Raw genomic sequence first — 24,500 nt, forward strand, 5'->3', positions numbered from 1 at the left:
AGATTCCTGACCTACAGAAACTGTGGGAGATAATAAATGTTAGTTATTTTAAGCTGCTAAGTTTGGGGATAATTTATTATGCAGCAAGACATAATACACAGGACTTCTCAGAGCACTTAATATGTTAATATAAATCTCCAAGAAAAAAGATATACAATGCAACATTCCTCTTAGTTATCTGGCCAAGGAAACTTTCTTTTTTTGAGAATATTCTTCAGAAAGCTGATCTAATGATATGGCTCTGGTCCTACAATTCCATGTAACTTCTAACCTTGTTGTCTCATGAGCAAATCATTTATCCTTCCAGAACCTCAACTTTTCCCTTTTACAAAGTAGAAATAAACCATCTGCCTTTACATAAATCATTAATACAGCCCTGGATGGGCAGATTCTGAGCTATTTTTGGCTGGGGGGTGGGAAATAGCCTGTCGAGGTCCTAAAAGGATCTACTCACCATGGGGCTTCAGATGGTTCTGCAAGGTAGCAGGTGGGCTTAAGGCCCATTTCAGTCTTTGTTCCCCAGGCCATTTCCACAAAATGGTGAGAAATAGTGTCTTTTTTTAGCTTGCTCATAGCTCAAAGATGGGAGGCATAGACCTGGGCCCTTCTAGGCTAGGGCATGAACCTCCTCCATGAGACTGGAAAAGCTTGTTCAGGATAAATGGCCAGTATATTTTCCCTTTCCTCACCACCATCCCTATCCAATGGACACACCATAGCCATGGGCAGGAAGGAACAACAGAACCTTCTCTGGTTTACTTAAGAGTAAATGTGACTTTCCTCCCTTTTCAATCCGTTCTATCTTTATCCAATAAAACATGAAAACTCAAGTCAAGTTTCAGGGTACATGATGGGTCAGAAATCCGCTGAAGCCTTACCTGCCCCTCTTCGTAAAAAGAAGACAGTTTAAAAAAAACTATAATGCGAATACTTTATTATCGAGTGACTGGTATTAGCTTTTTGACTGGGCTTTAATAGCTCAAAAACCATACACCAAACCCAGGCTTTTCCACCTAGCTCTGCTGTATCATTTTCTTTATATATATATATATATATATAAAAAAAAGTAAAGAAGAGGAAGGAGGAAGAGAAAGAAAATATATCTGTATTGAAAGAATTATAAGCCAAAGTGCGTCTTTCTTGTTTTGTCCATATACACACATTGCACCATACATAAATAATTACATTGTAAAAATGACTCCATAATTACAAGTATAATATATATTTCCATATAATATATAAAACTTTATATTAAATCTAGGTAGATGATATCTGGGGGATTTTGTCCGTGGGGGCTGTGTCTCTGGGCATCGGCCCCTCTCGAGGCCGGCAGGTGGCGGCGGCCGCGGCCTCCCACCCACCCCTCCGCCGGGCCCGCCACTATCTGGGGTTGTTGAGGAGGATCTCCAGCCAGCAGGGGCAGGAGGTGATGAACTGCCGGGAGTAGCAGGGCCCCCAGCCCTTGGCGAAGCTGATGCGGACGCTGTTGGGATCGTAGGGGCCGTCGGCGGCGTCGGGCTCGGGCGCATGCTGCAGCCCCGAGCGCTCGAAGTCGAACACCTTGATGGAGTAGCCGGGCGGCACCTTGCGCACGACCAGGGCGCGGCCGCCGGGCGCGTCCAGCGTCGGGGAGTTGACGAAGATGGGGTGCTCGCCGCGGTTGTAGGCCCACACGCCGTCGGGCTCCTTGCTGAGCAGGATGCCGAAGCCGATCTTGCTGCGCGTTCGCCGCACCGACTCGCTGCGCTGCTCCAGGTTGAGCTGGCCCAGGCAGAAGCCGCTGCCCTGAGGTAGGTCGTAGAAGATGCTGACGGCCTGGTCGTACACCGCGTAGAGGCGGCCCACGCGCGTCCGGTGCTCCCAGTACGCCACGCTGCACCAGTGGCTCGGCTTGGTGGCGTCCGGAGACATGCTGGCGTCTGCGGGACAAGCACAGGGACCGCCGCGTTATTCGGGGTGGGGAGGTGGGAGGCACCGGGGAGCGGAGGTGGGCTCTGCTGTCTGCACAGTGGGAGCTGGGTAAGGTTTCCAGCATTCAGCAGTCATGTGGGCACCGACTGTGTGCCAGGTTGTCCTCAGGAAATATAGCACACAACAGGACATCTCTTTCACACACACACACACACACACTCACACAAAGGAGAAAACAGAGGTTATGAGCCACAGAGTGCAAGCCAGAGAACACCTGTTGTGTGCTAGGTGCTGTGGAAGCACAGACATGAACCCTGCATACCCGGCCCCTGCCTCTTCATGCTAGCAGGAGAGACAGACAGCTGCCTGCACGCCCCCAAAGGAGGGACTGACTGTGGAGCACCCATCACGGACCAGGAGTGGAGCACTGTGCTTCTTACTCTTCACAGCGCACAGGACTCACTTGGTCCTCATGATCACTCTGCAAGGGCGCCACCTTCTCCTCCTTCTACAGAGGAGGGCACCCTGCCAGGATTTGAACCCACTAGTCCAAGTCTCAACCTGACAAAGTAGGGTTAGGCTTTTGGTGGATGGGGGCGGGGGCTGACATCACCACATTAGAGGACTCAAGCACAGGGAGGTGGGCTGGGGGTGGGGGGAGCTGCCCCCAGGATCCCATCCGGCCTGAAGCAGCAGGATTCCTGTGGTGACCTTGTTATAAATATGACTGCCCGACTGCTCTCTACCTCAGCCTTAGCCTCCCGGTACCGCCCACTTCAGTTGGCTTTCTTGGCAGGAAATGCAGGTTTTCACCAGAACTGCAGCCACTTCTGCATGGCAGAGGAGCTGAGGGTCCCTAAATGACAAAGAAAATGGCTCCTTAACGGCTCTGGAGCTGCCCAGCAATCGAAGGTGTGTGCTGCTCCTCTCTGGGCCTCAGTTTCCTCACTGTATAGCAAAGGGGTAGCTAAGGTGTTACTGAAATCCCTTGTCACACTCTGACTCGGGCCACCTGTGTGTCTAGAGGAGTTTAACAATTTTCTGAGACCAAAGTTCAGACCAACACAGACCAGGGTGCTCCCTGCTCTCATGTGGCCAGCTTCTCAGATTCTGACATCTGGCCTTTCCTTGGAGCTCACAGCTCTGAGAAGCAGGCAGGCACCTGTAACTGCCCAGTGAGGTGACATGATTTGCCTGCCATGCCTGCTTCCACACAGGTCCCTGGCCTGGGCCTGTGCAGAGGGAGGTGTTCTGCTGGAGGCCTGACAGAGCAAAGCAAGGTGCTTCATGGCTGTTTTTCTGAGGAAAACTGATCAAAGTCCAACCAAATCCCAGAGGACAACACTTCTAACAGCTTCACCTGGGAGCCTGCGTGGGGCCAGCTCTGGCTGCCTTTGCCTTGGTCTTTCCCCTGCCTAGAAGCCCCAGAAGAACAGGGTGGCAGGGCCCCTGACGTCCCCTTACACACTCGGAGGCCCGCCCAGCCACCTGGCAGAAGGCCGTCTGCCTCAGGGGCCTCCTGGAGGCTGACTGCTCTGCTGTGGCTTTGGGCTGGGCACAGGCTTCATGAGTGTGCCCCTTGCCCTGTGCCTGGCACTGAGTCCCAGACCCAGGTCCCCAAGTCTGCTAATCCAAGGGGTAATCCAAGTCCTCACACCAGCCCACAGCTTGGATCATTCTGCCTCAGTCTCCAGGGAGGCCTCTGATGCTTCCAGCTGATGGTCAGGAGAGGAGGAGGAAGAGGTTCTACATCCTGCCCTCGACTGAACTGCCCTTAGCCAGTGGGCAATAGTGACAGAGACAGCTCAAGCCCTTGGGCGGTCACTAGGTTCAGGCATTAGGCCAGTCCCAGCAGATGGGCAGCTGGGAGAGCCGACTCTGAGCTCCAGTCACTCCACTCCAGTGCCCCTCTCCCCAGCCATCTATCTGGCATGGGTCTGGGAGCCCCCAAGGGCCAGAAAAGCAGCACTGTGCTAGCCTGGCCATGAAACTCCAGCACCCACACTGCCCACCAACCAACAAGAATTCCATGACTGTGTCAGGCACAGCAAGGTGGGGATGCAAAAAAGCGAAGCCTGGAGTATGCTGGGAGACAGGATGGGCAACGGCATTCGTGAGTGCCTTCTGTGAGATGGGCCCCTTCTTCACAACAGCCTCATTTCACCTCTGCTAGCAGCCCATTCCACAGGTGAGGAAACTGAGGCCCAGAGTACACACCAGTGAATGCTGGGGCCGCCTTGGTGCCAGGCCACACTCTAGAGGGGAGCTCTTCTCCACACTCCAGAGACAGTTCTGCCCTGGCTCCTTCCTAAAACCTGCACACTGAGCAAGTGCCGCTCCCTCCCTAAGCCTCAGTTTCCCTATCTGTAAGCATGACTGCTCTCATGGTCCATGAGTCCTAGAGGTGATTGTTTACAAGCTGAGGCGTCACTATCCCCACTCTTGGAGGACTCCATTTACTGTCTCACTGAGGGAGGGGTCACTGCTGCACCTCTTCACAGACAAGGCTCTGAGACAGTTGCCCAGCCACTCTACCCGACCCATGGAAAAAGGCAGAGTCTAGCTGGGGAAGGGCAGGGGTGCAGGGGGCGGGGGGAGCGACTTTCTCTTTCCCAGCTTCCAAAAGGTTGCTGGCTGGGAACTCTGGGAGGCTGAGGCAGGAGGCTCACTTGAGCCCAGGAGTTTAAGCCCAGCATGGGTGACAAAGCAAAACCTCATCTCTACAAAAAACGTTTAAAAATTAGCTGGGCATGATGGTGTACATCTGCAGTCCCAGCTACTCGGGAAGCTGAGACAGGAGTATTGCTTAAGCCCAAGAGTTTGAAGCTACTGGGAACTGTCATTGTGCTACAATGTGTCACCATTCCAGTCTGGGTGACAGAGTGAGACCTTGTCTCAAACAAAAAGAAAAACAAAAAAGAAAAGAAAAGGAAGTTTTTCAATTCAAGGACAGGTGGGACTTCCTATCCCCCTCCTCTCAGTTCCCCCCACCCCAGCCAGGCCAAACTCGCCCCATTTCCCCGCTCAAAACTCATGTCCCCAGCCTAGCCCCAGTGCGCGTTATGGTACCCTATGACTGGGGATGAATCCACAGAGCCGCCCTCAGGCCTTGCCTGCCCCAGCCATCCAGCTAAGGGACACCCAGGGCTTGAGCCAGGCCCCATCCCCTGCAGCTTCCTTGATGGAACAGACTGCGTTACACCTCATCAGGCCTGCGCTCCTGGCCATGTCTCCCAAATCCAGGGAGACAGACCGCCACCTCCGGGAAGCCCTCTCTGACCTCTCCTTCCTGGGGCACCTGAACTGCAGCCCCTCCTTTGTCCTTAACAGGCGTCTGCGCTCCTGGCCAGTGCCCCCAAGTTGGTCTACACTCTGACTGGGAAGGGGTGGGGTGGGTCTCCATCTATCCCAAGGCTGCATATCTTCCTTGGGCTCAAGCAATCCTCCTGTCTCAGCTTCCCGAGTAGCTGGGACCACAGATGTACACCTTTGTGCCCAGCTAATTTTCAAAAGCTCTTTTGTAGAGATGAGGTCTTGCTTTGTTGCCCAGGCTGGGATTAAACTCCTGGGCTCAAGTGACCCTCCTGCCTCAATTACTTTTGCACCAACCTAATAAAAGGGAAGGGGGCAGAAAATAAAATACGTCCCAGTGCCTGGACATTGCCCCACCCCCCACCCCACAGGGAATCCTGAACCCAGCTGGTGGGCTGGTGGGTTCAGGCCCTAGGGCACGGAAGGGTGGTGGGCAAAAACCAGGGTCTCTTGTCTGATCCAGAGGGTAAGCCAGCCACTCTCAGCCTCCCTGTCCCCACTCAGCTCTCAGTCCCCGGGCGTCAGAGCTTGAGTATCCACTGACATTATCTTATCCAGTGAGACCCAACACTTCAGCCTTCCACAAACCAACACATTTTTTTTTAACAGGGGAGCTGGGAATGACACAGGGCGACTACTGCTTCATTTTTGTTTCTGTTTGAGAAACAGTCTCACCCTGTCACTTAGGCTGGGGTACAGCAGTGGTGCAGTCTCAGCTCACTGCAGCCTTGACCTCCCAGGCTGAAGCGATTCTCCCACCTCAACTTCCCAAGTAGCTGGCATGATAGGCACACACCACCGGATTTTGCCATGTTACCCAGGCTGGTCTCAAATTCCTGGGCTCAAGCAATCTGCCTGTCTGTCTCCCAGAGTGTTGGAATTACAGGCATGAGACATTGCACCCGGCCTACCACTGCTTTATTTTGCCATGTACAGACTTATTTTCTAACTTATTTTTATTTCTTTCACCATGGACCAATGAAAACTTAGTTTTGAGACTGGCCTGTTGGGACCACTAATGGAGTCCAATAATCTGGTGCCCCAAAGACAGCATCCTGGGAGGCGTCAAGGGACTTGCCCAAGGACACATAGCAGTGGGTGGCAGACCTAGGGCCAGAACTTGAGAGCCCAGAATTCTACTCTAACCCATGCCGCATGGTCCACAAGGTTTCACAGTGAGATTGTCCTAAGGCTGCCACCAGTGACTGGATATGTGGCCATCGATAAACTGCTAAATGTCTCCAAGACTCATTCACTGTATTTGCAAAAGGACTGATTCAATAATCAAGTGCCCCACTCACACACTGTCCATCTCTGAATTTTCTAGACACTCCGGCAAAATCAAGTGGGTGCAGAAGGAAGGAGCTGCCTTGTTTACGGGCTCCAGTGTTGGCCTTACCCTTCAGAGGCCAGGGATCTTTAGTGGGGTTGTGGGTCATGGCCCAGGGTCGCCGCCATGGAAGGTCTCAATAGGACTGTGGACAAGGCCCTTTGCAAACTGCGAAGCACTTTACAAATGTTAGGGGTTAGCCCCTAGCCTGGTACCTGCAGTGAAAGAGGTGCCCAGTGAGTGAAGGAATGGAAGAATGAAGCAATGCATGTCTGAATGTCTAGAATGAGCCCTGCTGTGGCTCCATCCTCTCACACACATATGTGCATTCAGATTTCATGTGGTGTGTCCAACACAAGCTGACATGCTCTCTGTGACACCATGAGTGAGAAGGTAGGTGCCCCCTAACCCATGGTCCCTACTCTGTACTTCCCACAGCTGCACGGCCCCTTCACCCTGTGCCTCTCAGTCACAAGCCTGGGCTGCCACTCAGGTGAGGGGACAGTCTCTTACAGAAGGATCTTTTTCTCCTCGTGGCTCCTAGGCTGTGGTACTGCCATCTCCCACAGCCATCAGCCTAATTAGGAACCAACTCTTTAATTGCAAATAAATACCGGGGAGTCAGACCCGAGTGAACAACATCAAAGATGACCGAGTTCTGACCGAAACGCCCGATCACTACCCCCTGCTCAGGGCCTGGCCTAGTTCCCAGCCAGACTCTGGGTCCTGCTGGGAGGGTTCCGGGGGAGGAGGAGAGGCGCTGTGTCTGGGATGGATGGCACTAGCCTGGGAGGAGTCCTGCCTCCTGGCCCTGATCCAGCAGGTCATCTCCCTCCTCTGGCCTCAGTCTTCCCATCCGAACAATGAGATCATTACTCTCTCCCCAGCTCTAAATTTCCGTGATTTAATGTTCCTAGGACTAGCAGCTCTAGTCCTAACCACCCAAACCCAGAAACCAGCTCAGATATCTATCAACAGAAAACCAATAAACAAAAACTAGGAACATCCAGCCAATGAAACACTACTCACCAGGAAAAAGGAACAAGCTACTGACACCCGCAACAAGGTGCATGAATCTGAAGGGCATCCCATTGAGCGTGGGAGGCCAGACACAGAAGGTTCGTGGTATATTTCCACCGAGACAAAACTCTTGAGAAGGCAAACTAATCTACGGCAGTGTAAATCAGAACAGTGGCCAGGCATAGTGGCTCACGCCTGTAATCTCAGCACTTTGGGAGGCTGAGGCGGGTGGATCACCTGAGGTCAGGAGTTCGAGACCAGCCTGGCCAACATGGCAAAACCCCGTCTCTATTAAAAATACAAAAAAATCAGCCGGGTGTGGTGGCGGGCACCTTAATCCCAACTATTTGGGAGGCTGAGGCAGAAGAATAGCTGGAACCTGGGAGGCGGACGCTGCAGTGAGACAAGATTGTGCCACTGCACTCCAGCCTGGGCAACAAGAGCGAAACTCCATCTCAAAAAATAAAATAAAATAAAATAGATCAGAACAGTGGTTACCCCTGGGGAAAGGGAGACAGCTGGGAAGAGGCACAAGAGAACTTTCCAGCATGATGGAAATGTCTGATTTCTTGATTGGAACCATGGGAACTTGGGCATCTGTGCTGTAAAAAGACACGCCATGTATGCTTAAAGAACCGTGGATTTCATTTTAGGTATGAGACCTTGAAAAAAATTAAAAAGAAGAAAGTGGCAATGTCCTGTAGCTGTCCTAGAGTGGCCCCAGCAGGGCTCCACAGTGGCCCAGGGGACAAGCCCTTTATCCTCCTGGTGGCAACCACATTCCTGCCACCAGAGGGTGGTGGCTGTCTGCACCGAGGAGGAGGAGGTGACTGGTCCCAACAATAGGCCTTCTCCCCTGCACAGAAATCCGCCCCTCCGATGGCTGGCATTCTTTCCTCTACGCCTCTCTGCCCAGGGAGGGTGCTGCGAGCCCAACATGTAATTTTGTGGGGGTGCAGGGGCACCAAGGGAGCTGACTGCAGTCTGAGGGAGGCGGGGAGTGCTGAAATCCCAAGAAAAGCCTTTAGCTTCTTCAAATCAGCAGTTTTCTGTCAAAACAAAGGGCAGGAACGTTCCTGTGTGCTCCCCCGTGGGCTGCAAGCTCCAAGAGCCTGAGCATAAACTGCAGCCTGCTTTCTTCCTGCTTCCCCCTTTCCTTTTGACCAGACTGCCTCAGACTCAGCCATCCCCTAAAGGAACCAGCGTTGTGCCCAGCTTAGACTCTAAGGTTCAGGGCATTCATGGGAGGCTCAGCCCGAGCCCTCTGGGTCTTCAAGGGTCTGGGTCAGCAGGGGAGCAGGTGGTCCCTACTCCTTCACCTTCCAAGTCTTTGCTGCTACTTCACACACACCTGGGCCATAGCAACCTCCCTGGCTCTCCCAGGGCTAGATGGAAAGGGCCTGCTCAGCACCTCATTGATAGGCCTGAAACAAGGGCAGACAGGCCCAGACCCTATCGAGAGCAAAGAAGAGATACTCAAAAGTCTCAGAGGCCCAGAGAGGTTACGTGACTTGCCCAGGGTCACCCAGCAAGTTGGTGGCAGAGCTGAAGAGGGGCCCAGGGCTGGCTTTTCCAATCTCCTTTGCACAGGGCTGCACTGAGGCCTCCTGCCCTCCTGGAAAACTCCTTTCTTCTGTCCCATGTCATGCCTGTGGCTTCAAGTTCCAGTCCAACCGGCAGCTTTTCATCTGTGGCTCCCAGGCCTGGGAGTAATTACGTGGCCCTGCATCTGGTTAACCTAACACCCCTTTTAAAGCCTTGTTTGCCCATTCGATAAGTAGTTTTTGTTATCAAACTTAGAGGGAAAAAGGAGTTTCCACTTAACTCTCCTTTGTCGTTTTAAGCTGCAGAAATGGCTTCAGGTTTTGCGGCAAGTCTCGAGATGCAGCATTAATTAGAGGCTCTTTTTCTTTTCTTTGTGAAGGGAGGGGAAGACCAGTTCTTTCTTTATCCACCGGGCTCCGGCAGTAAAAGCAGAGAAGGAATGTGCACAGGGCCATGTTAATGGTCAACAGCTTAGAACGAGCCTCTCTGCTGAACTCTTTCCAAAAGCTGGGCCCAGCTGACAGGAGTTTCCTCTTATTAGCTCCCACCCACCCCTCCCCACCCCTCCCCACCCCCCACCTCAGCTCCAGCACCTTTGGCTCCTAGAGGAAGCCGGGCTTCCAAGGGGAAGTTCCTAATCGGTCATTACATCACGGGCGGTCTGGCCACCACTGCAGCCTGCCTGCACAGGGCCCACCTCAGGGGCTCTTTTGGCGGCTGGTCTCTACACTGGCCACCACCCTCCAGACAGCTGCTCAGCTAGTCGGCTGCGGGTGGAGGGATGCCCCTAAGACAGGGAGTGTGATGGGAACAGGAGGGCAGCATGACAGAACCAGGAGGAGGGAGACTGAGGAACATGCCATCCACATGGCCAAGGCGCAAAAACAGGCTCAGAGAGGTAAAGTGACTTGCCAAGGTCACAGTGGAAATGAGTGACACAGCTGGGACCAGGATGTCTCCTGCATAGGGTTAAAAGCATGGACTAGGGAGCAAAGGTGCCTGCATGTGAATCCCAGCTCTGCCACTCAGAGCTGTGAAATCTTGGGCGAGTGACTTCACCCTTCTAGGCCTCAGTTTCCTAACCTGTAACACAGGGATGCAATCAATGGTTACTTCATCAGGGTGTTGGGATTAATTTCAAGTGTGTCAAATAATGCCTGGCTCAAAATAGGCATTGCATAAGTTAACAGTTATTATGATTACTAATATTATTACTACCATGCAGCCTTATCTACATATATATATAAATTATATGACAGAGTAACTCAGCCTGTATAGTTCATAAGGGCATTCATATTCAGTAGTAACACCTGCAAACATAGTATGTGCCAGTGGAGTTGAGAATCAAGGGGAAATAATAATAGTCATGATAATAATATAATAAACTAGCTCACATTTAAGAAACCTTTACCAAATACCAGGCAGTGTCTGAAACCCTTTAAATGCACTACCTCAACATATGTTAATTCTCCCATCTTAAGATGAGAGAGCTGAGGCCTGAAAGTCCGGAAACATACCCCAACTTCTCAGCGATGAAGCTGCAGAATTGGGATTTGAGCTTCCATCTATCTAACCTTAGAGATGCGGACTCTGCATCACTCCTGTGGTTGCAACCTGTGGGCTGCAAAATCCTAGAGGACGTCAGGGCAATGGCACAGAGACCATGCTATAAGAAGCTAGCCATGTCCACTCCACGCCATCACGTGGGGGTTCTGCAAAGACTGGAAAAGAAGAGGGGTCCTCGGAGGTGACAGTGCTAACGACACTGCCCCACGACATGCTGCCCACCTTCCTAGGAGGGCGGTGGGCTTTTCAAATATCACACCCTAACAGCTATTTCTGGCCCCCTATGCAGCCCTGGAAACACACTTTTTGGCTTTTAAGTGTAGTTTGTCCCCCACACTCAAACATTCTACCCCTCTAAAACACAAAAATGAGTATTTTGTAGATGGGCTACAATCATAATAATTGATCTTGGGCAAGGGCTGCTACCCCTGGCTCGTCCCTGGGGAGTGGGAGGCGCTCTACATGCTTCATTCATGATCCTTTTTGAACTGTGCAAGTCCAGGAGGCAGAATCATCCCAATCCTCAGGACAGACCCAAAGTGAGAGTGCAGCGCAGGAATCCCGATCGACTGGCCTGACCCTGAGCCCACTGTCTCTCCTCTGGGCCCTCCTTGGTGCTGCCTCATATGCTCCCTTAGCTCTCCTGGGTGGTCCTCAGAGTCCCCCAGTCGCAGGAGGGGTTTAGGAGTGATCTGGGGTATCCTGACGGTCAGCGGCCACCTGGCTGGGCTGTACCCAGCCTTCTCGAGGCCAAGGGTTTTCTGCAGGCTTTTCTCTGCAGAAAGGCCTTTCTTTCAGCCTCGGCGCCCTGACTGCAGCCTGCTTGGCCCCACCTCTCTGGAAGAACAAAGTGGTGGCCCGGGCTGTGATGGGTAAGGTTTCCATTCTTTTATCTCTTGCAGTATTCAAACAAATCCTGAACAGATGAACTCATCTTGCAACCCTGACACAAAACAAGCTTTTTTTTTCACCCAGGTCCTAATATACAGGCCTGCTCAGTGTCTCCTCCACAGGCCGTTTCCCCAGGAGCTATTAGGCCTTACCACTCCAACGGGCAAGGGGACCCACCAGAGGATGAAACCTGGGGCCCCACTCCCATCAGCATGCCTCTACCTGCCCTCCACCTGCAGCTCACCCGTCTGGCCCTGCCAAAGAGATCGTCTCCCACCCGCTAAGACTGCTCCGGGTTCCCTGGGCCCAGACAGCACGGCTTTTCTCTGCAGGTCCCGGGGCTCTGTGGTACAAGCTCCCTTCACTACACTCTCTGCAGGCAGCTATAGCTTTGAAGAGCCACACGGAGGCTGGTGGTAGAGCTATCTCCTCCATCAGAGGACTCATCCCTCAGACTCTGTGCCAGAAACAGTGGTGCTGCCCTCTTAAAAGAAACCCCAACTACTCAAGCCTGAAAAGGAAAAGACCACCTGGCAAGCAAGGCAGGGAAACCCCTCAGGCCCTTGGGGAGGACAGGAGCCCAGGTGGGGGAACTCTGGTTCCCTGTGTCCTGGAGGGAACGAGGGTGGAAAGGGAGAGCCAGGGCAAGACAAGCAGATTATAAAATCAGCCCACGTTTTGAGAAGGAACCAGTTTCTGCAACAAAGCCTCTGAACTTTGCTCCCATTCCAAGTCCTCTTTTGTTTTATCATAAAGTCAGACTCTGGAGTGTGTTTGTTTGTTTTCTTACTCAGAGACCACCTGGGGTGGGAAAGCCTTGCTTTCATTATTGCCCCTGGAAAGGTTCTAAAATAACAGTGTGCAAGACAATGAAGCTGGTACCTCAGTCCCCAGGTGGCAGTTGTGAGATGGGAAGGGGCCCCCAAATCCTCCCAGCCTATGGGTCTGCACTGCTTATGGCCAAACTGCCGGGTTCACCTATAAACCAGGGCCTGCAGCAGCCTTCAGGGCTGTTGTTCTCACAGCAGGCTGGGCCTGAGTTCTCATCTCAGGCATTAAATGCCCAAGTTCACCAACTGAACCTAACCCTGAAGTCCCTGGTTAATCTGAGATCACAGAGACAAAACTGGTCCTTTGGGGTTCAGATAGGGACAGCCTGGGGGTGCATCAGAGGTGCAGGGATGCTGGTTTGTCGCAGATGATGGTAGGCTTCAAGAAAGCCCTTCTCAGCTGGGCGCGGTGGCTCAGGTCTGTAATCCCAGCACTTTGGGAGGCCAAGGTGGGTGGATTGCCTGAGGTCAGGAGTTCAAGACCAGCCTGGCCAACATGGTGAAACCCTGTCTCTACTAAAAATACAAAACTTAGCTGGGCGTGGTGGCGGGCACCTGTAATCCTACCTACTCGGGAGGCTGAGGCAGGAGAATAGCTTTAACCCAGGAGGTGGAGGTTGTAGTGAGCCGAGATTGCGCCATTGCATCCTGGGCAACAGGGCAAGACTCCGTCTCAAAAAAAAAAAAAAAAAAAAAGCCCTTCTTTTGGCACATTCTCCATCTTGCAGGTTCCCAGAGCTGACAGAACTTGAGGCACCTTTAATTGTCTTTTATTCCCCATATACAATGTGTTTTATTGGCAAACCTCCTGCCTTAGACTTCTTCTTGGACCTAACTAATATAAAGCCATAAAAGCAAAGTACCTAAAAATTGCCCTCAATTAGCCTGTCTCAGCTCTCAGGAACAGGCACCCACACTGGTGTAGAACTGTCCCAGGGGGTAACCAGGTAAGGTACCCACAGCCCAGCCCCCTCAAATCCTTGGCCTCACCATCTCCTGCCACCAGGCCGCTTAGCTCCCTGGACTTTGAACACCCCACCCAGTGTGCATTTCATCCATCCACTCTCTTGATCTGGAACGCTTCCTGAGACCACAGATGATGGAGAGGTGAACTCGTGCAAATCTTCACAGCTATGTTACCGTGGGCAGGTGACCACATCTCTGAGAACCAGGACCAGCTGTCTACTTGTGAGGGCCCCCTTGTTCCAAAATTATGAAGATTTTCAAGATGGTGAGAGCACAGCATTCAGTTAAGCAGAGACCTCTTCTGAGCAGAAGCCCTGAGTTACCCCACACATCGAACACCCATGGAGCCAGTGCTGCCAGGGCCTGGTTTCCTCTAGGTGATTACCTAACTCACAGGGGTTAAGGGGTTTTCAAGAAGAGCCTGACGACAGTACCCGGCACTCAGTGACCATGAGTTTCTTTCTCCATTCCCTAATACTTGTCAGAAACTTGCTTAACCATCCAGACACCACTGTCACTTCCTTTGGAAAGCCTTCCTCAGCCCCTGGGTCTTAATCACACACCCCTCTTCTGTGACACTCAAATTTATGCTGTCAACAGAAGGGTACGTGTCTCCATCCAATTCATCCACCAGCAGGCTGGCCTGGGATTCAGCTGGCTTGATCTCCCCTCTCCTCCTGAAAGGACACAAAGATAGATGTGTACCCGCCCCCCACCCGCTACACCCTTGTTCTGCTCTCTAATCTTTGCACATACCAGAGATTTCGTAAGTTCTGTGAGTACCTGGTTTTCTGCATGTACCAGAGATTTTGTTTTGCACATACCAGAGATTTTGTAAGTTCTGAGGCAAGGTCACAAGACGTGTTTAAGTAAGATAAACTCTTGCTGCCATAAACCTGCTCTCCCGCCTCAAAGTTTGAACCAAAATATCAGAAATGGCGGGAACCAATCATAGTTAGCCAAATCGCCTTGTTCAAACACTAGCCAATCATATATCTGATTTGTATAATAACTCTATGCCCACTTTTCTTAGACTATATAACACTGCTCGGAGCTCAGTGGGGGAGCCCTCCTGCCCGTCTCGTTTCACGAGCGAGGGAGAGTTCCAGGTTCGAACCTGTAATAAAGATCCTTGCTGCTTAGCTTTGACTCTGGACTCTGGTGGTCTTCTTCGGGGAATAAACGGTCTGGGCATAACAAATGGGGGCTCGTCCGGGATTTCCCCCAAGCCCACCAGACCCTAAGTCAATGGATCTTAATCTGTAGGTAAGCCGGCTTTGTCACTGTCTCTGTCTTTGTCTCTGTCTGTCTCCCTGAAATTTCACGAAATCCGTAATCTGTAATCTGTATTGGTCTGTTTTATAAGTGGCATGGTCTTGGCGGACGCGCTAAAAGACAGCCACTCGGGACTGGTGGGAGACGTCCCCCAGTGCCCATCTGGGGGCCTCCATCCTTGGTTGCCCCGTCTGACTCAGGTCGGAAGTCCGACACGCGCTCGCGAAGGCTCATCGTTTCTCACTGTCTGTCCGTTATTGTTAAGTGTTAAGTGTAAGTCCAAAACGAAACATAAAACCTTTTCTTCCCCTTCCAGGACCGGACCTGTCGGATACTCCCCTCTGCTTCACACTCATTTTCGTCCCTCCTTCTCTTTGTAGGAGCAGTCCAAAGATGGGCAACAACGAGAGCACGCCGCTCTCACTCCTTGTTACCAATTTTAAGGATGTGAAGGCTCGGGGGCGTAACTTAAGCGTAGAACTAAAGAAGGGAAAGCTAGCTACTTTCTGCCGTTCGGAGTGGCCCTCTTTCGGTGTAGGGTGGCCCTCCGAAGGAACTTTCTGTCTCTCTATTATTACTAAGGTAAAAACTAAGATTTTCCTGCCAGGGCAGTCAGGACATCCTGATCAAATTCCTTATATTCTAGTGTGGCAAAATCCTGTGGAAGACCCACCGCCCTGGATAACTCCATTCATCCTTGAGCCTTGCAAGGTCCTAGTAATGCGACCTACAAGACAAGGGACTCCCTCTGCTCCCTCGGCCCCTGTGCTGCCAGACAGCCAGGACCCCCTAACGTTAGAACCCACACTTCCCCCACCATATCCGCACCTTATCCCGCAGGACCCAGTCCCCCAGGGTGGTGCTTCCGTAGAGGGAAACTGAGAAGCGGAAGCAGCCGAGAGCGAAAGTAACCCGGGGGGGCCGGCCGGCCCAACGCGAGGCCGCGTACTGCGGGACCAAGCTTCCCGACTCCCTGACTCCACCGTAGCCCTGCCTCTCAGAGAAATAGGATCGCTCGATGATACCGGGCTCTCCCGTCTCATGTATTGGCCTTTTTCCACTAGTGATTTATACAATTGGAAGTCCCAAAATGCTCGGTTCTCCGATAATCCCAAAGATCTAACCTCGTTGTTAGACAGTGTCATGTTTACTCACCAGCCAACCTGGGATGACTGTCAACAGCTCCTCCGAATCCTGTTCACAATGGAGGAGCGGGAAAGAATACAAGTTGAGGCCAGAAAGCTGGTTCCAGGAGATGACGGCCAGCCAACTGCAAATCCTGACCTCATTAACGCGGCTTTTCCTTTGACCCGGCCCAGATGGGACTACAACACGGCAGAAGGTAGGGGACGACTGCTCATTTATCGCCAGACTCTAATGGCGGGTCTCCGGGCTGCAGCTCGCAAGCCCACCAATTTGGCTAAAGTATATTCTGTGTTACAAGGTAAGACAGAAAGCCCCGCTGTGTATTTAGAGAGATTAATGGAAGCTTTCAGACAGTATACCCCTATGGACCCGGAAGCACCGGAAAATCAGGCTGCGGTAGTAATGTCCTTTGTAAACCAGGCAGCATCAGATATTAGAAGAAAACTCCAGAAATTAGAAGGTTTAGAGGGAAAGCAGATTCAGGACCTCCTTCAGATGGCCCAGCGAGTTTATAATAATAGGGATACTCCAGAAGAAAAACAGTTCAAGGCAACCAAAGAAATGACCAAAGTTTTAGTAGCAGCTTTCCCCCAGGCAGGGAATGGCCAAAGCAGAAAGCAGACAAAGCAAGGCTCTAGGCAAGGATTAGAAAAGGATCAGTGTGCTTATTGCAAGGAACGTGGTCACTGGATTAAAGACTGCCCAAAGAAACGGAGACCAGCTAACCCTACCTCCGTACTCGTTACCCAGGACTCTGACTAGGGAAGACGGGGTTCGGACCCCCTCCCCGAACCCAGGGTAACTTTGCAAGTGGAGGGGTCCCCAGTTCGCTTCTTGGTCGATACTGGGGCGGAACGCTCAGTCCTAACCAAACCAATTGGAAAAATGTCTAAGAAAACATCCTGGGTGCACGGGGCCACAGGCATCAAAAAATACCCCTGGACAACCCAGAGGACTGTAGACTTAGGAACGGGAAAAGTCTCCCATTCCTTCCTAGTCATCCCAGAGAGCCCCTGCCCTCTACTAGGGAGGGACTTGCTGACAAAAATGGGGGCCCAAATCCACTTTGAGCCAGAAGGGCCCAAGATAACTGATTCCCAAAACAGGCCAATATCTATCCTGACTGTCACCTTAGAAGATGAGTACAGACTCCATCAAGAGCAAAAGCTCCCCGATCAGGAAATTGACTCTTGGCTCCAGCGTTTCCCTGAAGCGTGGGCAGAAACTGGGGGCTTAGGGCTAGCTAAACATCGACCTGCCATATTTGTGGAAGTTAAGCCAGGGACGGACCCGGTTCAGGTTCGGCAATATCCTATGCCCCTGGAGGCAAAAGAAGGAATTACGCCGCATATCCGCCGACTCCTAGACCAGGGAGTCCTACGGGCTTGCCACTCATCCTGGAATACTCCACTGTTACCTGTTCGTAAACCCAACAGTACGGACTACAGGCCAGTACAGGATTTAAGAGAAGTTAATAAAAAGGTCATGGACATACATCCCACTGTGCCCAATCCATACACCCTTCTGTGTGCTTTACATCCCGAAAAACAGTGGTATACCGTTCTTGATCTAAAAGATGCTTTCTTCAGCCTTCCTCTGGCTCCCAAAAGTCAAGGACTCTTTGCATTTCAATGGACGGATCCTGAGAGGGGCATCAACGGTCAGCTAACATGGACCAGGCTGCCACAAGGGTTCAAGAACTCGCCAACCCTGTTCGATGAAGCCCTTCATGAAGATCTAGGTGAGTACCGGCGGCAACACCCTGAAATAACTCTTTTGCAATATGTTGATGATCTCTTAATAGCAGCCAGATCCCCGGAAACTTGTGTTCAAGGGACTGAGGACCTCTTGAAGACTCTGGGGGAGCTAGGCTACCGAGCCTCAGCAACAAAGGCTCAGATCTGCAAGTCGGAGGTAACTTATCTGGGGTACCTATTAAAAGGGGGGCAACGCTGGCTAACCAAAGCCCGAAAGGAAACAGTCCTACGCATCCCTAGACCCCAGTCGACACGGCAAGTGAGAGAATTCCTGGGGTCGGCAGGGTTCTGTAGGTTATGGATACCCGGATTTGCTGAGTTAGCCAAGCCCCTATACCAGGCAACAAAGGAACGGCAGCCCTTCAATTAGACGGAAGAGGCTGAGCTGGCCTTTCAACAAATCAAAACTGCCTTGTTATCAGCCCCCGCGCTGGGGCTCCCTGATGTCTCCAAGCCCTTCCACTTATACGTAGATGAAAGTAAAGGTGTTGCAAAAGCCGTGTTAACACAGTACCTAGGCCCCTGGCAGAGGCCAGTTGCCTATTTGTCAAAAAAATTAGATTCAGTGGCTGCTGGCTGGCCACCCTGCCTGCGGATAATTGCGGCGACCGCCCTAATGGTCCGAGATGCTGATAAACTTATCATGGGGCAAGAGTTGCGCGTTATAACCCCGCATGCCATTGAAGGCGTCCTCCGGCAGCCGCCGGACCGATGGATGAGTAACGCCCGGCTCACCCACTATCAAGGACTGCTGTTAAACCCCCTCAGAATAACTTTTCTGCCCCCAACCTCTTTAAACCCTGCTTCACTGCTGCCAAATCCAGACTTGGACGCCCCGTTCCATGAGTGCACTGAGATACTGGCTCAGGTGCATGGGGTGCGGGAGGACCTGCAAGATCGTCCGCTCCCCGACACAGAACTCACCTGGTTCACTGATGGCAGCAGCTACGTCCACCAAGGCCAGCGGTATGCAGGAGCGGCTGTAACGTCAGAGACTGAGATACTTTTTCAGGATGGACAGAAGCGTTCCCAACTAAGAGAGAAACTGCTCAGGTTGTAGCAAAGAAAATTTTGGAAGAAATCCTCCCCAGGTATGGCTTTCCCGTCCAAATAGGGTCAGACAATGGACCAGCCTTCGTTGCTAAGGTAAGTCAGGATTTGGCTTCCATTCTTGGGGCAAATTGGAAATTACACTGTGCTTATAGGCCCCAAAGCTCAGGACAGGTAGAAAGGATGAATCGGACTCTGAAGGAGACCTTAACTAAATTGACCATGGAGACTGGCGCTAATTAGGTAGTACTTCTCCCCTACGCTCTGTTCCGGGCCCGAAATACCCCTTACAGACTGGGCCTCACACCATATGAAATCATGTATGGCAGACCCCCACCCCTGGTCCCCAGTCTAAAAGATGACTTACTCAAACCTGAAACTGAAAATGTCTCTGAGCTCCTGTTCTCCTTACAAGCCTTACAGAAAATTCACCAGGAAATTTGGCCCAGACTATGAGAACTGTACGAGGCAGGACCTCCGCCAATGCCTCATCCGTTCCAGCCGGGAGACTGGGTCCTAGTCAAGCGCCACCGGCAAGAAACTCTTCAACCCAGGTAGAAAGGACCACTGCAAGTACTCCTGACTACTCCCACCGCTCTCAAAGTAGAAGGCATCGCTTCGTGGATCCACTACACACACGTCAAACCAGTGGACCCAACATCCGACCTTCTCGAGCCGTCTGGAGCACCGGTTACATGGACTATAGACAAAGCTAAGAACAATCCCTTAAAGCTAACCCTGCGCCGTCATCCCCATAGCCGTAACCATGTCTAGCTTACCTATGCTTTTATGCCTTATGCATCTGACTCTCCTCACTGCTGCGCCGTCTAATCCCTATGTCTGGAGGTTCTGGCTCTATGAGAACAAAACTCACCCCGGGGAAACCCCCCAAGCGGGTAAACTGCTAGCTAGTGCAGACTGCCCCCCCTCCGGGTGCAATACTCCAATTTACCTCAATTTCACTAATTTCCAAATTGCCCAACCGGGGATACCCATGATTTGTTTTGAATATGATCAGACTGAATATAATTGTAAGAATTATTGGTGGCACCAGAATGCAGGTTGCCCATACCACTATTGTAAAATGCACTCAGCCAGGGTATGGGACGAATACCCGAGAAAGTCTAACCTCCTCAGGACTCGCTACCCGACAAGGACTCCCAACATATTCACTTGGATAATAACAGATCCAGGGCACTCCCGGTGGACATCGCCCCAACATGGGGCAGTCTACTACGATGCCAGTAGTAGCTGGCCTAGTAGCCACCTGTACTTGTGGCGGAGTCTAGTCCAGATTCGACCCTTAATCCATACACAAATCCACAGACAGGAAACCAAGCTATCACAAGACTTGCAGCCCTTCTCCTGGCTAACCCTATTACAAGAAGGGCTAGCATTCGCCAACCTCACCGGTTTAGGCGACCTGTCCTCTTGCTTTATGTGTGCAACCTTAGGAAGACCACCATTAACCGCTGTTCCCCTTTCCTCCCCACCCACAAACTATATGCCAGATTCTAATTCATCAACAGTTGCAATACCTGATGTAGCCCTGTACCGTGACCCATACCAAGAGAAATACCCCTACTGTTATTCAGCATTCAGTAGCAGCCTCTGCAACCTAATAGCCCCATACGTGCTCCCCCTGGTGTGTTCTTCTGGTGTAATATGACTCTGTTAAAAACTCTGTCCAAAAGCATCTCTGACGGACAGTTGTGCATCCCTGTTACACTAGTTCCCCGACTGACCCTGCTGACCCCGGCAGAGTTCATAGGCTGGGCAGGGACTGCCCCAACTGAAACTGCGCGACATAGACGAGCAGTTTTTCTACCACTAATTGCCGGAATATCCTTAACCACCTCTGTCATCGCAGCGGGGTTAGCAGGAGGGGCCCTACAACACTCCATGATAGAAAACGACAAGCTGTTACAACAATTCTCTGTTGCTATGGAAGACTCCGCCTATTCCCTAGCCTCCCTTCAGCGGCAGCTCACCTCCCTAGTACAGGTCACCCTTCAAAACCGCAGAGCCTTAGACTTACTCACGGCTGAGAAAGGAGGTACCTGTATGTTCCTCAAAGAAGAATGCTGTTTCTATATAAATGAGTCAGGGTTAGTTGAGGAAAGAGTCCAACGCCTACACGAACTAAGCTTAGAAATGAAAAAGCAACAATTCACTACAGCCGCTAACAATTGGTGGAGCTCTTCAATGTTTTCCCTTCTGGCACCCCTTTTAGGCCCCCTAATGTCTTTACTACTTCTATTCACTATAGGCCCCTGTGTGGTAAATAAAATTTTACAATTTGTCAGAGAAAGGTTTCATACCATCCAACTAATGGTCCTCCGTAGCCATCACCAGCCTCTCCTGCACCCAGAAAGTGAGGCTATATTATAAGACTCTGGAAATCCAAGATTGGACATCCAGTTACTTATGAGAAGGGGGAAATGAAAGGACACAAAGATAGATGTGTACCCGCCCCCCACCCGCTACACCCTTGTTCTGCTCTCTAATCTTTGCACATACCAGAGATTTCGTAAGTTCTGTGAGTACCTGGTTTTCTGCACGTACCAGAGATTTTGTTTTGCACATACCAGAGATTTTGTAAGTTCTGAGGCAAGGTCACAAGACGTGTTTAAGTAAGATAAACTCTTGCTGCCATAAACCTGCTCTCCCGCCTCAAAGTTTGAACCAAAATATCAGAAATGGCGGGAACCAATCATAGTTAGCCAAATCGCCTTGTTCAAACACTAGCCAATCATATATCTGATTTGTATAATAACTCTATGCCCACTTTTCTTAGACTATATAACACTGCTCGGAGCTCAGTGGGGGAGCTCTCCTGCCCGTCTCGTTTCACGAGCGAGGGAGAGTTCCAGGTTCGAACCTGTAATAAAGATCCTTGCTGCTTAGCTTTGACTCTGGACTCTGGTGGTCTTCTTCGGGGAATAAACGGTCTGGGCATAACACTCCCCGAGGACCTGGTACTATGTGGCCTAACAGAGGTGCTCTCAGCAATGGGGAGCTGAATATAAAAACTCAAAGGCTGGAAGGGCTTTTGGAAAGTCGTCTGCCTCCTTTCAAACCAGGTTTGAAAAAGGCACTGTGGCAACACTGTTCCCATTTAACAGATGGTACTACTGATGCTCAGAGGTCAGTATGTTAGGTAGGCGTGGAAAACCAGTGTCCCCATTTGCTGATCCTCCTGATGCAGCCTGGTTAACAAAATGGCAAATGAGTTCACTATGTGTGAGGATTGTTTCAGTGGCTCGAAATAAAATGAAATAAAATAAAATCACCTAAAGCCTACAAGTCATCTAATCTGGCCATGGGGGTGGATTTAATTTCTCTGGCTTGCTAAGTCTATGAAGGTAAATGGAACAGGGAACATGGCTTTGAATGGAAGAGCCAAAGAATGGGTGGAGAAGCTGGTTTCCTTATTTGCAAAGCTCTCAAATGTAAGCTTCATCTAACACTATTTTTTTGTTATTTACCAACTAGACAGAATCAGGTGACCTTTGCAAGTCAAATATACCTGCCTCTATTTACACTAAAGATGTAGGCTGGATACGGTGGCTCATGCCTGTAATCCCAGCACTGTGGGAAGCCAAGGTGAGAGGATCACTTGAGCCCAGGAGTTTGAGATGTGCCCTGGCAACATAGCAAGTCCCCATCTCTACAAAAAAATAAAAAAATTATCCAGGCATGGTGGCATGTACCTGGAGTCCCAGTTACTCTGGAGGCTGTGGGAGGATGGCTTGAGCCCTGGAAGCCGAGGCTGCAGTGAGCCATGGTTGCACCACTGCACTCCAGCTTGGGAAACAGAGCAAGACCCTGTCTCCAGAAAAAAAGGGAAAAAAAAAAAAAAAAGATGCAGCTTGGGATAATCACTCCAAAATTAAAAGTACAAAGGTGGAACATTAGATAGTAATTCTTGCATTAAATCCTTTCCTTTAAAATAGCCTTTTGTTATACAAAAATACAGGATCCACACCTCTTTGGTGAATGCAGAGACCTATATATACTGAATTTTCTTAAAGTGAGGATTGCCTCGGTCATTCTTGCGTGTTTCTGGAACAAGCAGGAATGCTTTATAATTAACAAAAAGCTAATATTGACTGGAGAGATTATTAATCCACAATTAAATACTAACATTTGCTGTAGAGAATGCAGGAACATGAGACTTAAGCATTCTCAACAAAAATGTTGCAAAATGCCCTACTGGCTTGGCAGAAGTACACAGCTCTGCCATGGCCACCCGTCTATACTCTGTGGCTGTGCTACTATGCAGGCAAGTTGAAGCTGCTTGACGCATCCATGCCCAAGCTCCCAAGCTGCCAGGAAAGAGCTGGCTTGTTTGATCAGGGGTGAAAGGTGCAGAGGAGGGAGGGAGTCAACCAGTATATGCATCCCACCAGACTAACAGGCAGACATAGCCCCACAGAGACCCCAGGACCCACACCTCTACCCCAAGTCCAAGACTGGTTTCCAAGGTAGGAGGAGGCCAAGCTTGGCTCCCACAGCCCATGCCAAAAGGGCGGTTCTATCCTCATTGATGGTGATGGTGGGATGTTCTTTTGAACTGTGGAAGGTTTCCCGACTCTGCAAGCCCATTCATAAATGACCTTGTTTTCGCTTACGGAATATAAAGCTCAGAGGTTTGGTGACTACCCCGCGGCCCACAAGGTGCATGACGAAGCAGGATCAGATGCTCCTTCCAATGCCACTGCCTCCCGCCCAGCATCTTGAAGAAGTTGAGTCATTAGCTCAGTAAGAGTTTCATATTTCTCAGAGTAATTCTTTAGCCTGTCTCTGGATAAAAGCACACACTGCATGACTAACACCAACACAGCAATAACATGAGGGCCGTGATCACAACTGTCAACCGGCTTCTATTTGGTCTTCTATTGCCAAGGTTAACTTTTCAGTGAAGATCAGCATGCCATGTTTTCCATGATCCAGTTCATCATTCTGGATTTCTTCTAGAAAAGACCAGAGTCCCATGGAGACGTCTGGGCTGAACTCAATGATGGCAATGCCCAAGTGCCTTCTAGAACTGTTTTCCCCTCCAGCGGGCTGTTTGCAGCTACAGAGACCTGTGTGATAGGTGGGAGGAGGGGGTGCCTTTCCTGAATCACAGGGAAGCCTTGCTGGGGTCTACCCAGCAGGCAACTTACATACATGGGCCCAGCAAACATTGGCAGAGATTCACTAACAGGGACCCTATTTAGGTTGCTGCAGACACCCTCTATTCTCGCTGGGTCTCCTATGGGAATCCAGTGGCTACTGAGCATCTATGTCCACATATCCCATCTCATTTAATGCTGACAACAATCCTAGGAGGCAGGTATCACTTTACAGAGGAGGAAATGAAGGCTCAGGGAGGTTAAGCCCCCAGCCTAAGTCACACCGCTGACAAGCCCCAACCGAACCCAGGGCAGCCAGACCCCGCAGCCATTCTTCCTGCCATTTCTCTTCACAGAGTGCATCCTGGACGCTGCTCAACTTCTAGCCTGTACCTAGTTCCAACAGGCAGTCAGCACAGTCCCTCTCCTTGACATCTCCCACGGGTGTGACTTGCGCCTCCTCCACGAGGCTGGCGCCTGCCCCCTGCCCCCCATCCCCTCCACCTCCCTTCCCCATGGGCACAAATGGCCCTGCAGGCCGCCAGCGTCTGCATTCCTAGAGCACATGCCCACTAAGGAGGATCCTGAGTAATTCAGCCCATAAATCATGGCCATTGTGAATTTCCCTTTTAGCCACAGGCAAAGTCAAATTTTCCTTCCCCCACTGTAGTTAACTACTCTTTGTTCACTGTATCTCTCTCAGCTCTGTCTGGCTGGGGGCCAGCTCTCAATTATTAATTAATCTGGGAGGCGCAGGTTGCATTCCTGGCCACCTAACCAC

The 24,500-nt window shown here is 51.0% G+C and overlaps 1 protein-coding gene across 1 annotated transcript in view; it reads right to left on the minus strand.

The window, feature by feature from the left end:
• Window positions 1-917: 917 nt before the first annotated feature.
• The window catches only part of LOC105488204 (SMAD family member 6), a 90,218-nt gene continuing 66,635 nt past the window's right edge, over window positions 918-24,500 (minus strand). Inside the window, exon 4 of the mRNA XM_011752069.3 lies at window positions 918-1,919. Within this exon, the coding sequence (XP_011750371.2) occupies window positions 1,381-1,919 (539 nt within the window). The 3' untranslated portion in view covers window positions 918-1,380. The remainder of the gene's footprint in view (window positions 1,920-24,500) is intronic.

Source organism: Macaca nemestrina, chromosome 7, assembly GCF_043159975.1.
Source record: "Macaca nemestrina isolate mMacNem1 chromosome 7, mMacNem.hap1, whole genome shotgun sequence".
Classification (NCBI taxonomy): Eukaryota; Metazoa; Chordata; class Mammalia; order Primates; family Cercopithecidae; genus Macaca; species Macaca nemestrina.